Source organism: Dromiciops gliroides, chromosome 2, assembly GCF_019393635.1.
Source record: "Dromiciops gliroides isolate mDroGli1 chromosome 2, mDroGli1.pri, whole genome shotgun sequence".
Lineage (NCBI taxonomy): Eukaryota > Metazoa > Chordata > Mammalia > Microbiotheria > Microbiotheriidae > Dromiciops > Dromiciops gliroides.
In genome coordinates, this window is record NC_057862.1 from 683,724,759 (window position 1) to 683,741,027 (window position 16,269).

At 41.7% G+C, this 16,269-nt stretch overlaps 1 protein-coding gene across 2 annotated transcripts in view; it reads right to left on the bottom strand.

Annotated features, from left to right (window-relative positions):
• Nucleotides 1–16,269, bottom strand: part of ADRA1A (adrenoceptor alpha 1A) — a 125,544-nt gene that overhangs the window by 8,197 nt on the left and 101,078 nt on the right. Inside the window, exon 3 of one of the 2 annotated variants that reach the window (XM_043986812.1) lies at nt 4,426–4,661. In XM_043986812.1, coding sequence (XP_043842747.1) covers nt 4,426–4,661 — 236 coding nt within the window. Of the gene's footprint in view, nt 1–1,022; nt 4,662–16,269 lie in introns of those variants that run through there. The other variant, XM_043986811.1, reaches the window with a different exon arrangement.

The following is a 16,269-nucleotide window of genomic DNA, read 5'->3' on the forward strand; positions in this document are numbered from 1 at the left end:
GGGCAAGCTATTTAGCCTTTGCCAGCTTCAATTTCCTAATCTGTAAATGTACACAATAAAAGTACTTACATCACAGGGTTTTGGGGAGGATTGAATGAGATAACATGCAAAGTGCTTTGCAAACCTTAAAGCATGATCTAAATGCTAGCTATTATTATCGAGGTTTTCTTATTCATAAATTAGGTTAAGACATACATGACTTCAAGGTACTTAGAGATCTTTGCTCAAAATACATTATCTTTTTCAGGGGGACAGTTACTACCATTCTTTCCAAGAGGCTGATCTTGTAGATGATGGTGAGAATGGGGTGAGTGGGGAGTATTGTCTAAACATTTAAACTTAGATGAAAACAGTCCCATCCAGTTCAGATAAATTCATGAAGACTTTCCTTGTTAAGTGAAAGGTGACAGAAAAATTCAGAGGATCATCAAGTTAGATCCAGAGGGGATTTTAGAGGCAGAGTTGTCTCATCATTTTACATATAAGGAAAGTGAGTCAAGGAGAGGTTAAATTATTTGTTTAAAGTCACACAGATCATAAGTGGAATAGTTGGAATTTAAAGCCAAATCTTCTGCTTCAAATCCAGTTTGTTTTCCCCTGCAGAATCATTCTGAATCCTCTACAATTTGACCCCTAAATTATTCCTCTTCAGGAAGACTTGCCAGACATGACGTTCTTCTGGGATCCCCATCATCTTGTGTAACCTCTATAGAATTAGTGACAGTTATAGAGCCATAGTATTGTTGGGTCATATATCTGGAGCTCAAAGCAACCTCAGAGGCCCTTAAATGAGACTTTCTTCTTTGACAGAGCAGCCTGACATTTAGAGAGGAATGAATTTGCCCATAAGGGAAACTGTGTTTCATCATATCCAGCCACCATGCAAACCTGGCACAAGGTAGAATGCTCATCACACCAACAGGAGTGAGGACACATAAAGGAAAAGTTCTTTCACTGGAGAAAGTGGGGGACACTGTCAGTAAAAGCAGGAGGACAGTATCCTCCAACCCTTCCCAACTGTATAGAAAATGCCCACAAAAACTCTTGATTCATCCCCATTACACATTTTTCATTACAATGGGGGAGAATATACTACAGTATCATTGACGGGGTTACATGAAAGGAAATGCAAGTGTAGCTTGCCCTTGTTCTGAGGGTTAGGTAAATTTTGTGCCTTAGCTAGGGTAAGGTGATCAAGGCTATGTCCCCAGGAACCAAAATTTTGAGCAGTGGCCTAAAACATAAAAAAAATGGAGCTACTAAACCATTCATAAGGATACCTTTAGGCTGAGTATTGACTTAGAAAACCACATATTAACATTATCTTTGTTCTATTGCATTTTTATTACTTTTGTTTAATGTATCCCAAATACATTTTAATTAATCTGGTTGGTGCTGTACTTGGGAGTATTATAGGGCCAAGTGTTTGACACCTTCAATTTAGAGAATGCTCACAGTACTTGCAATCCTTCAAGACCCCTGAAACCATTGAATTGAACACTTAGCAAAGTAATTAGTTAAGATGGGAAGTTACGAGATGGCAACCCAGATGAGTACTTCCCCTGCCTCATGTCTGCTACAATCATTTCATAACATTTGCCCTGGGCACAAAATTGCTGCTTGCCACACACTTTGACAATATTAAAAAAAAGGTGTTAGACAAAGGGAAGAAAAGTAGCATGGAAATGATCCAGAGGCCATCTGCTAAGCATTGACATCACTAATCTGGCAAGAAAGGACACATCTGAGTTGGAACTGGCTCCTGCCCACATACGCAGGTGTATTGGATAGTCTGAGCCTGGTGCATCATGCAACAGCAGGAAATGGATATTGAAATCCCGATGGGCCCAGAAGGATGAGCAGCCCTTCATTTTCTCATAAATGAGTTCCTGAAATAGCAGGTGATTTGTCAAGAAGGGTCTTCCTGCCCCTGGCCAAACTGAGGAGGCTGGGGAGTTATTTGGCAGCCTCAGCCTTCAGGTGCAATAATCTCCTGAGTTTCTCATGCTCTCTCTTCTCTTCTTTTATTTATTTATTATTTGTGGGGCAATGAGGGTTAAATGACTTGTCCAGGGTCACACACCTAGTAAGTGTCAAGTGTCTGAGGCCAAATTTGAACTCAGATCCTCCTGAATCCAGGGCTGGTGCTTTATCCACTGTGCCACCTAGCTTCCCCTTCTCTCTTTTCTTCCAGCCAGTGTGCTGCAAATGACTTTTTTGCTCATCAGCTCCTCAAAATGACTTAATTGGTTTTATACTTAAGATGATATTCAATTTAGCAAATCCAACAGATATTAATGAAGAGATACAGAGCCATGCTCAAGACAAGGGAATTCCAGGTGGAAGGCCTGTTTCTGCCACATATTGGTTGCATGACTCTGTAATGGGGATGCAGAGTCAGGAAGACTCAGGCTTCAAGTATTGTACATCTACTGTTTGTGTGACCCTGGGAATGGAGCCTTGCACAGATCTAGGCAACTCTAAAATGAAGTAGAGACAAAGTGCTAACCTGCATTGATAGAAGGAGTTTTGTCACCTGGGAGTTCCTTATACCAATGAAATCAGGCCTAGTCTCTCTTATCGCTGGGGGCATGTGCTGAAGAGACAAAGCCCCATATGAAACCTTTCCTCCTCTTAAAGGGCTTCTGTTCTTACTGAGAGTTCAAGCATGTAAATCAATAAAGAAATGCAATCATTATTGACTTTGATATGGTGCTTTTTACTTTACACTGTGCATTATATTCTTTGGGCCTCACTACAACCTTGTGAAGTTAAGTGCTATTATTTTGCTCATTTTACAGATGAAGAAACTGAGGCTCAGGGTCACCCAGATCATCAACATCTGAAGCAGGATCCTAGACACTACACCATGCTGTTTCAAGGTGGTAACAGGAAGAAGAGTAGTAACAAAATTTTCATTCTGATTGCCCAGGAGACTGTAAGCTTCCTGATGACAAGAACTATCTTATTTTCATCTTTGTATCCCCCAGAGTCTAGCACTCTCCCTTGAAGATAGTAGGTACTTAATACATTTTTTTGGATTGAATTAAATTGAAGTCTGATCTCTAATAGAAGGTAAACTTCCTGAGGGCAGGGACTGTTTCACTTTTGTCTTTGTGTTGACTAGGATCTAGCAGAGTGTCTGGGTGCTTAATATATGCTTATGGAATGGAATAAAATCTTTTGGCCAAATATGACTTCTCCTTCCTCCACTATTTCTTATAGCACTTTGTCTACACCTCTCCTTTGATCCCATAACCATTTATCTTGTATCTTAATTATCTGTGCATGGTATACCCCATTTATTAGACTATTAGCTCCTTCAGAGTAGCGACTGTGCTCTTTTCTTTCTTGTACATCCAATATCCAACACATAGAGGGCAATTAATACATATATAATGAATTATTGAACTTTATCGGTAAAGGATTTGATTACCTTATTGGGACTTTCAACACCTCCCCCCCCCCCAAAAAAAAGAGAATTTCCCTCTCTTTGATTCAATAACTCAATGAATGTCATCTCAGCTAGACTCTGGGAATTGAGGGTTGGCATCAAAGCAAGAATCCAGAGAAAAGTAAACCTTACTCTCATATTTCCCACAACAGAGATTCAGGAAGGATCCATAGTGGTCAGGTTGAAGAACTTTCCCTCAGAGGAGAGGAAAATATGCTTAGGAATATTAAGCTCCATTTTGAATCCTCTCCCTTACCCTCTCCTATTCACTAAAATAGTGACTGAGGACATCAGTAAATTCAGCCTGGAAAAAAAAATCTCCTCACGCCATCAAGAAATAACTCCAAACTTAGAGTGTGCGCTGAAAATATTCCCGATGAAATCATAATCATATATTTATAGTCTTTTGGATTGTGTAGGAAATTGTTTCCCATGATATTTTTCGTTGGAATGACCAAAGACAAAAAGGAAGGCTCAGAGAGAAAGTGTTCCCAGCCAGGGAATAATGATTACCATCATTCTAAGTCACTGGACTCCAAGATGATCACTCATATCTCTCTCTTTCTTCCCCACCCCAGATGGAAGGCCATTGCCTTTACTCCAGGAAGAGTAACTATCCAGAGTGATGAATGGGAGATGGGATGACAAATGACCTACTGACGTTCCCTCTCCCTTGGGACTGCCTCAGCCCCTTAGACCTCCTCCCCATTCTCACTGAGGGAGATGGTGTGAACCTTAATGGTGGGCAGTTGGCGGTTCTCTTGGACAGTTGGACTGGAGGCCCCCACACAGCAGCAGACCCTCAGAAAGCTTTTGCTTCTCACCCGGGCTGAAGTGCAGGTGGACTGGTCGTGGGACACAGCATTCTTAGTGGACCCACTGGAGGTGGAAGAGAAAAATTTCCACTCGCAGACCTCCTCTGACTTGGAGATCTTATAGAAGGTCTCCCCTGATCCCACTGGAATACGCACCAAGTCCTTGTGCTCTTCTATGGCATGGCTGGGTGGGTTGAGGGTATAGCCAATGGCGTGTTTTGTGGACTGTTTTCTTCGGAGACACTGGACTCTCAGGACATTTTGGAATGCCTTTTTAAACTCTTGACTGGAACAAGGATAGATGATGGGGTTGATGCAGCTGTTTAAGTATCCGAGCCAAAAGGCTATTTTAAAAACAGTATCCGAGGGCTTAGATTCAGGGAAGAAAGACCCTAGAATAAAAGACAAATATATTCATATAAAATATTTGGCCGGGTTGAAGCAGAGCATAAGGTGATATGCACAAGGCTACAAATGTGGCACAACAGCAGAAACATAGATCTTGGGAGAAAAAAAAGAACTAGAAAACTGACTGTAAATTCTATCACTGTCCCTAGTGGGCTGTGTGACCCTGGGCATGTTAGTCAACCTCTCTGCATCTCAATTGCTTCATTTGTAAGATGGAGATAATACTTGTTTTACCTTTTTTTCACTAGGCTATTGCGAGCCCTTAAAGCACTATAGAAATTTGAGTTATTTTTAAAAAATCATAATCTATGTAATTTTGGGAAAGTCATTCAATTTCTTTAAACCTCAGTTTCCTTATTTGTAAAATGGGAATAATATTTGCCACACCTCCCTCACATCTCATTACCTAATGGACTTAAACGCATATCAAAGGATGGGCAATGAGGGTCCATGGATTTAGTACTCAACAGGACCTTATTGCTTTGGTGAATCAGTCAGTCAAGAAACATTTATTAAGAAAAATGTAGGGCAGCTAGGTGACACAGTGGATAGAGCACTAGCCCTGGAGTCAAGAGGACCTGAGTTCAAATCTTACCTCAGACACTTACTAGCTATATGACCCTGGGCAAGTCCCACAACTCCACTTGTCTAAAATATTTGGGGCCAACTCCAGCCATCCTGATATATATCTTGCCACTGAACTCGGATGACTCTGGAGGAGGGAATGAGGTTGGTGACCTTGCACAGCCCTCCCTCACTTAAACCCAATTCAATACAAGTCTTGATATCAGCCCAATGTCACAGTCCTCTTTGAGAAAGGACAAACAACAATTAAGCAAAATGATATTATTTTGGTCCTCTTTGAGAGTGAAAAGCAACAACCAGTCATTAAGCAACTATGATGTTCTCAGAACTGTTCTAAGACAAGGAGCTGGAAATTTAATGGAGGGGACAACAAGCAAACAGATATGTTCATATAAGCTATATGCAGGATAGATAGGAAATAATTAAATGAGCAAACACAACTAGAATTAAGGCTCCCTCTAGAAGAAAGGATTTTGGGAGGGACTGCCTCCCTTCTCCTCTCTTTCCCTCAAGTGGTTTTAAGATTTTTCTGCATTAGTGCTCTCAAGTGAACACAAAAGCATCTCTCTAGTGTTCCTTCCCCAGAGAATCAATCAAAGGATGAGATGGATAAGTGGAGGAGGAATGAGGTGGGGTGGGCAGTGAGTTACTCTGTAATGATGGCTTTAACCAAATGGAGAAGGGGGGGCAAAGGCCACCATGTCTGGCTAGCTGCGGAGGAAACTTTAATATAGAACAGAAATAGCTGTATAGTCCAACGTTCCCTCCTCCCACTCAGCCTGTTACACTAACAAGAAGCATCACTAACAAGATTGTCTGTACTTGGTAAAGGCCTGAGAGTTGGCTTAATGATTGCCGGGGAGAACTGGGCATGTCAATACTACCTTGCCTGGGAGACTCTCTTCTCAAGGAATTAGATTGGGGATAAATTTTCCTTATTTGGAAATTTTTAGTAAAGAAAAAAATGTGAAAATTTCTGAACTCTAAGACCAAATGCTAATGAGTACTTATGAAGTCTGAAATTTGTCACAATCTTGTCAAGCGGCGACATTCTTGAATTGGTCATTATTTGAGGTTAAGTGTCAGAAAGCCAGGAGTGGGATGATAATAGCATGGAAATATTTCAGATCATATGCTTGAGGTACAACATTTTAGCATCTCCTTTTCTTTATTCCCTTATTATTTCTCTTCCCATCACTTTTACTTGACCCCATCCTTCTTCCTGATGCCCTCTCTGCCCAAGACTTCATGCTAGCTTCTGGTCAAAAGCCTTTGATTTGGCTCTCCATTCCTTCTACCCCCAGACTTCAAAATTCTCTCTACCCTTCTAACCTCTCTCGACTGTAGCAAAATTCTCATTTTTATCATCATTTCTCAGATTTGTGTTAGGAAAGGCTCAAATCATAGATTTAGAGCCATAAGGGGCCATAGAGGGCATCTGGCACATTTTATAGATGAGGAAACAGGTCTCAAGAAGTGAAATGATTTTCCCATGATTATATGAGCAATACACTGCAGTCAAGATTCAACAGTGCCCCTGGGACTATGAATGGATCAAATTTCTCTGACTCAAAAGCCAGAACTTTCCCCAAATTAATTCATACAAAGATATGACTGACTAAAGCCCCTAGCATTCTCGGAAAGTCTTTTTAGCAATCCAAATAGGATATCCGATTGACTGAATTTCAAACAAAGTTCAAGAGCTCTCTCCCTCTTTCTTTCTTTCTTTCTTTCTTTCTTTCTTTCTTTCTTTCTCTTCTTTTCTTTCTTTCTTTCTTTCTTTCTTTCTCTTTCTTTCTTCTTTCTTTCTTTCTTTCTTTCTTTCTCTCTGTTGCTCTCTCCCTCTTCCTCCCTCCCTCTCTCTCTCCCTCCTTTCGTCCTTCCTTCTCTCTCTCCCTCTCCCTCTCCCTCTCCCTCTCTCTCTCCCTCCCTCCCTCCCTCTCTCCCTCTCTCTCCCTTTCTCTCTCTCTCCCTCCCTCCCCCTCCGGGGGACAACAGGGGGTGAGGATCAAGTTCTTAAATCACACCATTCAATGTATTTTCAGGTTTGAGGAGCTGTCAAAGTGGAAGAAAGATTAGTATTGATCTGTTTAGCCACAGAGAGTAGAACCAGAAGCAACGGGTGCTATCTGTAGAGGAAGACTTTGGTATCTAACAAGGAAAGTCATCCCATAGTGCAATCGACACTGCTATTACAACCAGAAGATTGCAGAAAAAACTCATGTCACCATTAATGACAGTGGTTCCACCACACTTGGGCTCTGACATCGCAGTCTCAGATGTGGTTATAGAGGAGAGAGAAATGACACTGATGATAATAAAGATGGAAAAGTCACTGTCCTTTATAAGTGATCAACCAGTCTTCACTTGAAGATTTCCAATGAGGGTAAACCCATCACCTTGGCAACCTAGGAAGTTGAGGTGATCTTATGCTGCATTAAGAGAAACAGTGTTTCTAGAAATAATAATTTAATATAATAATAATTAGAATTTATATAACACCTAAAGGTTTTCAAAGTGCTTTACAAATATTATCTCACTTGATCCTCACAGAAACCCTGAGAGGAAGATGGTATTATTCTATTTTATAGAGAAGAAACTAAAGCAAACAGAGGTTGAATTAGTTGCCTTGCATCACACAGGTAGGAAATATCAGAGGCTGGATTTGAACTCATGTCTACCTGACTCGGATCCAGCTTACTATCCATTGTGATACCTAACTGCCTCGTTCATGAAGGTGAAGCCCCCTGTGCTGGTCAGACTTCATCTAGGGTATTATATTCAGTTCTGATTGTTAAGTATGCTGAATGACATCAATAGAAATGTAAACTTTAATTATGGCCCAGTCTCTTTGTGACATGCATGCTAGGTACTAAAAATCCTGGTCTTCACTTTTCTAATTAATATATTGACTCAAAAGGAGAAGCAGCTAATATAATGGGGCTCTGGGAGAAGAATCAATCCTCCTGCATCTTCACTGACAGACTCATGCTTTTCACACTTGGTGGATTTGGTGTGAAAACAGTGCTCTTTGGAGACAAATGCATCCCAAGAGGTGGCAAGTGTCCTGGGGTGGGGAGATACTAGAGGGGGATTGGTCTTCAATTGCTGAATGTATCTTATCTTTCTCAGTCAATAGATAGCAGTTATTAAGCACCTAGTACATGCTAAGCATTGTGATAGGAACTGACAATATAAGTACAAAGAAAAATATCCCTACCTTCAAGGAGCTTCTAGTCAAATGGAAAAGATAAATATATATGCACACATTACATAGGTATATATGTATATATATGAACATACATATATGTATATGCTAAATGCATTTAAAGAAAATAAATGCAAAAACCATACACAATATACTATATATCTATATCTTATATTCTTTTTTAATCTTTGAAATAATCCTATAAGCTAGGTGCTATTATTATTCCCACTTTTATAGATGGGGAAACTGAGGCAGGTAGAACTTAAGTGACTTGTCCAGAGTCATACAGCTCTTATATGCCTGAAATAGGAGTTGAAATCTGAACTTAGTAATTGTAGTGTTCTATCCATTTAACCACTTAAAGCAGGAACTCATAGCTTTACATAAAGAGGGAGAGGGATTCCCTTTGGAACTTGGCTTCCTAGAATCTCAGAGGTGGAAGCTGGTCTCTGAGACCAGCAAGTCCTATATGTATGTGAACAAGAAATCCCTCTATAGTAGTGGGGTCAAACTCAAATAGAAATGGGTACCATTAAACTCTACATAAGGATTCTTATGGGCAACATATTGACTTAGAAAACCATGTATTTATATAGTTCTTTAAAAAAACATCAGTATATCAGCACATTAAAATTGATTAGGAATGACATTTTAAATATGGGTCAGCTAGATGGCTTAATATATAGATTGTTTGACTTGAAGTCAGGAAGACTCATCTTCCTGAATTCAAATGTGTCCTCAGAGATTTACTAGCTGTGTAACCCTGGGCAAGTCACTGAAGCATGCTTGCCTTAGTTTCCCCATCTGTAAAGTGAGCTGGAGAATAAAGTGACAAACCACTCCAGGATATTTACTAAGAAAACCCCAAATGGGGTCACAAAGAGTCAGGCAACAACTGAAAAATAACTGAACAACAATAAGGCTTCTTCAAAGTACTGTGGGTTACATGAAGTCATGATAGGCCAGGTCATGTGTTTGTCACGTCTGCTGTATGGTATCCCTGACAAGGGGTCATCTGGCCTGTAACTGAGGACCTCCAGCGAGGGGGAAGCTGACCATTCCAAGGTAACCTCTTCCATCTAGGGACAGATGTAAATCTTATGGCAAGCTGAAATTTGCTTCTTTGGAAAAAAGGTTCTTAGAGCTGGTGGAGACCTAAGAGATTTTTTCATCTAGCACCCTTATAATTCATAAGAGATAATGTGTCATCATGGATAGAGAGCTAATTTCTGAACCAGTGAGATCTGAGTTCGAGTCCCACCTTTGACATAGACTGGCTCTTGACCAGTTACTTAACTTAGCTCTTGCAATAGCCTTCTAATTGCTCTTTCTGCCTGCATCTCCTCAATCCATCTTCCACTTAGCTACCAATGTGATTTTCCCAAAGTGTTGATTTGACCATGTCAGCCTCTATTCAACAACCCCCAATACCTTCCTATCTGATCCTTCCCCCAGGATCAAATATAAATGCCTCTATTTTGCATTTGAAGCCTGGCCCCTTCTTACCTTGCACGATGATACTTCAGTACACTCCATCTACATTCCAGCTATAATGGGCTACTTGTCAGTCCTTATACATATCAATTTCTCTCCCACATCCAAGACTAGAATGTTCTCCTTCTGCCTCTTCATTTCTCTGTCCACTTTCAAGAAGCTCAATTCCCATTTTCTGCAAGAGCTCTTTGCCAGTCCCTAAGCTGCCGGGGCTTCTCTTATGAGATTGCCTTCTGTTTACTTTCTATGTGACATACATGTACCTGGCAATTTTTTTTTTGCTGTTTTTCCCATAAGAATGTGAACTCCTCGTGGTAAGGGGTCGCTTTTGCTGCTCTGTGGCCCCAGAACTTAGCACAGTGCCAGATGCAAAGGAAGTCCTTAATAACAGACTTTCTGTGGTCCTAAGTCACATTGGAAGGAGGAGTTTATTCACTTGGGATTTCTTTATATATGCATATTCAGGCCTTATACTCTATCCATTTATTGATTCAATGAGCCCTTAGTAATGCAATTTCCCACCTCTGCATTTACACAGGCTTGTTCTTTATGCCTTTATCCTTCTGTCTTCTCTCTTCTGACTTGGAATTCTTTTTTTTTTTGCAGGGCAATGAGGGTTAAGTGACTTGCCCAGGGTCACACAGTTAGTAAGTGTCAAGTGTCTGAGACCAGATTTTTGAATTCAGGTCCTCCTGAATCCAGGGCTGATGCTCTATCCATTGCACCACCCAGCTGCCCCCAACTCAGAATTCTTTTAAGGCCGATTTAATAACCATCTCCTGCTGGAAGTCATTTTTTCCCCTCCACTTGTTACTGTCCTGTTGTAACCCCAGATGACTTTGTATTTCATGCATCTCACTGATGCATTTACTCATTAGTATAGGTGTTGTCACTACCCTAAGGAACACAAATGTTTCTTGAAGGTATGGGCTGCCCAGCTTTTGACTTTTTGTCTTGATTGCCTGGCATATGGTGGGACCTCAGCAAATGCTCCTTGAATTGACTCTGGCATCTGCCACATGCCAGGCATTGGGTTGAGCACACAGTACAAAGCTGAAACCAGTATCTGCCCTCAAGCAAGCTATATTCTCCTTCAGGGAGAGAAATATATAATGCATGCAAAAGAAATGCGATTTAATTTTGGGGTGCTCTCAAAGAGCTAGTGTTCTACTGGGGGAGGCAACCTATCAGCAGAGAAATTAAGAAGTCAATGTAAAGTAGTAACTAAGGGATGAGGACAAGACTTTTGTATGAGGAAGCCCCTGGGGGAAGGAAGGAGGGAGTGCATTCCAGACACAAAGGAACAGTAGGCCCAAAGGCTTGGGGGTTGGAAACAGGTGGAGACCCTGTAGTCCAAAGCCCTCTGGATCCTCAGATCAAAGGTGACTCCAGATAATTAGTTTAAGCCCAGGTCTTTCCCCTGAGGAATGTGGCGTGCCCTCTATAAGTCCCAGGTTTATATCCATCTGAACAGAACTTTTAACCCTTGGCTTGACTTCTTTCATTTACCCAGTATTTCTTGGCTAAAGCATTGCCCACAGAGAAGGGCCAGGCAGCCAAACTCCAGCACAGCCCAAGGGGTGTCACTATCTCCGGGAATGGTTCTTCCCTGCCTAGTGCCTAAAATCCTACCACGAGAGTCTCATTCTTTTGATTGAGTCCACTTGGCTTTGTCAGCCGTAAAAGTGCTGGTAAGTAGGGCTAAGCTCTACTTTTCTGTTAGCCCTGGGAGGGAATGAGCATAATCAGATCCTCACAGTTGGCAGGGGTGTCTGTGACCATCCAACTCAATCCACACTTGAATGAGAAGCTGAGTACATAGGTATCCAGCTTCTACCTGCAGACCTCCTGTGAGGGAGCCTGCCACTTCCAGAGGCCACCCATTCCACTCTGGGACAACCATCATGGTTGGGAAGGTTTTCCCTGAATTGCTCTCTTGCTCCTGGTTCTACTCTCTGGGGACACACACAACTAGTCTGAGTACACCTCCACATGACAATTCTTTGAAGACTTGAAGATAGTTATCAATTCCCAACCACCCCCACCCCAGTCTTCATTTCTGCAAGCTAAACATGTCCTCTTCTTTCAACTGCTCATGTCACCCACTCAAGATCCTTCCCTATCCTGGCTGCCCTCCTCTGCAGGCACTCCAGCTTGTCTATATCCTCCCCCGAGCTGTGGTGCCCAGAGGATTCATAGATGTTAAAGCTGGAAGGAACTCTATATACCCTACCTCGTTTTACAGAAAAGGAAACTGAGGGCCCAAAGCGTGAAGTGACCTTGTGAAGTCATACAAAACTAGGATTTCAACCAAAGTCATTCCAAAGCCAGCATGCTTCCTACTACATACTGCCTGCCATGTCACATCCCCACGTCAACCCCTCCCTCAATAAACTCCAGTGATTCCCTACTGCCTCTAAGAATCAAACCCCAAATCTTCTGTTTGGTGATTGAGCCATTTATAACATAGCCCCTGTTACCTTCCCAGGCTTCTTACACCCTAATCACCGCCATGTCCTCTTTGCTTCAGTGATCCTGGTCTCCTTGAAGTTCCATGAACAAGATACCCCCTCTCTTGGTTCTGAGAACTTTTCTGGCTGTCCTTTCCATCTCATGCTTGGAATACTCTTCCTACTCATTTCTGCCTTCCCTGGCTTCCTTCAAGTCCCAGCTAAAAGCTCATCTTCTACAGGAAGCCTTTCCCAACCCCTCTTAACTCTTGTGCCTTCCCTCACTTAATGGTTCCTATTTTTCCTGTATAGCTTATTTGTACATATTTATCTGCTTGTTGTCTCCCTATCAGATCGTGAGTTTCTTCTTGTTCAGTTCTTTCAGTTGTGTCTGATTCTTTGTCACCCCATTTGGGGTTATCTTGGCAAAGATACTGGAGTGGTTTGCTATTTTTTTCCCTGCAGCTTGTTTTACAGACGAGGAAACAGAGGCAAATAGGGTTAAGTGACTTGCCCAGGGTCACACAGCTAGTGAGAGTCCGAGGCCAGATTTGAACTCATGACGAATCTTCCTGACTCCAGGCCTGGCACTCTGCTCACTATGGTGCCACATAGCTGCCCCAGGTATTTCTTAACTACATTTTGACTTTTTGTTGTACCACTAGAACCTAGCACAGTACCTAGCACATAGTAGGTGCTTAATGTTTATTGACTGAGTACTTTCTCTTATCTTTTCCTAAATTCATGCTTCTCTAGAGGAGGAGGGGTGAAAAGAGAACTTGAGGGTAGTCTACACTGGGATGATGGAGGTGATGCAACAGTATCAGCTTAGCAATGGAAGGGAATATTAAAGATCACCTCACTTAACACCCCTATTTTTCAGAGGGGCCATCTGAGACCCAGAGAAGAGTGATGACTTCACCATGCTCACAGGGGTTGTTACGTGGCAGAGGCAAATAAGCAGTCCCAGTACTGAGATTCTCAAGTTCATTTCTACAAATGGGAGACCACTGGCATCCTTTCTGAGGCCTGCCGCCTTGTCCTGTATCTCAGCTCTACACAGAGGGAGGAATTCTGCTCTGACATTTGGATGTGCCTGAGTTACTGAGAGACAAAGCTCCTTAAGTCCTGGGTCTCACAAGCCGATTTCTCTGCTCACTGACGTCAGGAGGAAGAACAGAAATGCCCCCCGATCGACAGCCTAGCTGACAAGCAGATGTGGTGGGCACATGTTGTGGGCATCCTATGCCAACAACCCTAGGGCTTCCAGACCATTCTCTAAGAACAGCTGGCAAGGCAGTATAGGGCACTGAACCTCATGTTAGTTTAGACCTGGGGCAAAATATTGCCTCTGACATTGACAACAGTAATCTGAGCATGTCATACCCTCTCTGGGCCTCAATTTCTGCAACTATAAAATGGGAATAATAATAATAATAATAATATGAACAATATCATTTATTAATTTAGTATTTATAATATCAATCAACATTATGAATATCAATGCCATATTATTAGTAAAATTAATAATAGTGGGAATAAGTATCAAGTTATCCTTTATTAATATTCAGCATTATTAATTAACATTGACATTGCTATTATTATATTAATATTACTAATATTAATATTAATGGGAATAATACTATCAATTTCATATCAAAAACTTAAAAGGTTATGTAAAAGACAGTATGATATAGATAGATCAAATGAGATCATGGATGTAAAAGGCCTTTTCAAACTACAAGACAAATATATGGTAATAATAAACAAACAATTAACTAATTAGCTAGATCATAGTAATAGTAATTGTCATCCTTCTTGAGCCAGTTTTTTCTTCTTTGAAATGAGATGGTTGGCTTGGACTGAGTGGCCTCTGAGTCACTTCCAGCTAAGATCTGTGATCTTTTAAGCGATCTCCCAGAAATACCCTGGGCTCTCTGTCTTTTCCCCATGGGGCAGGGGATCTCTTCCCCCTGATGAAAATACGGCTTCTCCCTCTCTCCCTCCCTCTTGCCCTGCCTATAGTAAACCATGTATAGCCATAGGCTATGGCTCTGCTCATGCTATCCATCTCCCAGGGCTGAGCATGATTGATGATTTATAAACTCTAAAGTGTTTTTTAGAAATGTGAGTTCTTATTCCTGTCTCTGCTTTCTTCTGGGACAAATTTCTACTCATCCTTTGGGGCCCAGCTGAAGGGCTCCCTCACCCGGGAAGGCTGCCTCTAGGCTTCGTGGACCTGATGTGTCACACTTTGCCTTATATGGTCCTATTTTCTACTCCTGGATCTTGTTGCCTCATCTAGGTCCTAGGACAGGGCCTGGACTCAATACCTCTTAGGCTTCTCTTGAATCCTCCTTAGTACTCAGCATCAAGGAGTCCTTCAGAACACTGAATGAATATTTCTTGATTGACTGATTAAAGAAAAGGTAGATTGTGTTTCCCCTTCAGTGGGAGCTATTTGCCTCAATCCAGAAATTGGGCTTTTTTCCCCTTTCTGTACTGTTCCCAAATTTTCCCGGCACTGTTTTCTAGAATCTATTTAAAAGACAACAAGGACACTTCTTCAAATAGTGCTCTGGATTTCTGTTACAGACACTTCATAAAAAGATTACTTCTAGTACTTATAAAGCCATTTTATGACGTCCTGGCAAATGGGCAAAGCACATAATTAAAAGGTGATAATCATCAGTGTTCTCTCATCAGAGGATCAAAAATTTGTGGGATGGGAGAGCAAAGCCAAATACCACAGGCTCAAAGCAGGATCAAACAAAGCATTTCCAGGGAATCTCCCACAGAGAGTATTTCAGAAAGTATGCCAGCCCTTGCTTTTAAGTGAGAGGACTGGGACCCCAAGGCTGTCTGTCCTCTATTGACCCACCCACTGCTTCATGCCAACAAGGAAATGCATGGAGGGTCAGTCTTGGTGGGTTGCTCTCTTGGAAGAGGGCAATTAGCAAAGCGATGTTAGGTCCTGAGCCTTCTGAGTTGGAATGGGTCATTGTGGGTGGCTTCTATCTCAAGACAAGAGGAATTTGGGGGTTAGTTAACCTGAACAACATTCTCAATTGATAATTATAAATCTGGCCTATAGAGGTGAAAGGGGAGAGGAGAGGGCCTTGCTACAGTTCATTCCTGGTTTCTTCCATCCCTTCCCTCTGGTCATTGCTACCCACGAGTATTTATCACACAAGGCAAAGCTACATTGCACCTTATATCTTAAATGCCTCAGTTTTCCACATGAAACATGCCTCTTAAATCATAGTAACAGTGGACATCCAGCTAGTGTAATGAGGTTTACAAAATGCTTCATGTTATTCTCTCAGTTGTCTTGCACAGTGACAGTGGTGGGGCAAGAAGCACAGGCGTTCCTTCCTACATCCGATCATATCTGGAGTCTTGGGTTCAATTTTGGACACTGGACTTTATAAAAGTCATTGTAAGCTAGAGAGCTTCCAAAGGAGGGGAATCTCTGGGCATATAAGAGGTGCTTAATTAATGTTTATCCATCGATTGGCATAAAGGCCCGAGTTTATGAAATGTGATGATTGACTGAAAGAACTGGGTGTATTTGGTCTGGAGAAATCAAGTTACTGAACATTTATTAAGCACCTACTGTGTGTTGGCACAGTGATAAAGGCTAGGACAAAACCAATGTTGCTTTCTCTTCAGGAGCTCATGACTCATTGGAGTGAGCAATCTGCAGCCATCTAAGTATAAACAAGATAGATGTAGGAGAAGTCTAGGATGACCTCAAAGAGAAGACACTAGCACTAAGGGGGAGTAGCAAAGGATGGTTTGAGAAGGTGATTTTGCTGGGACTTAAAGGAAGCCAGGAAATCCAAGGGGAAGGAA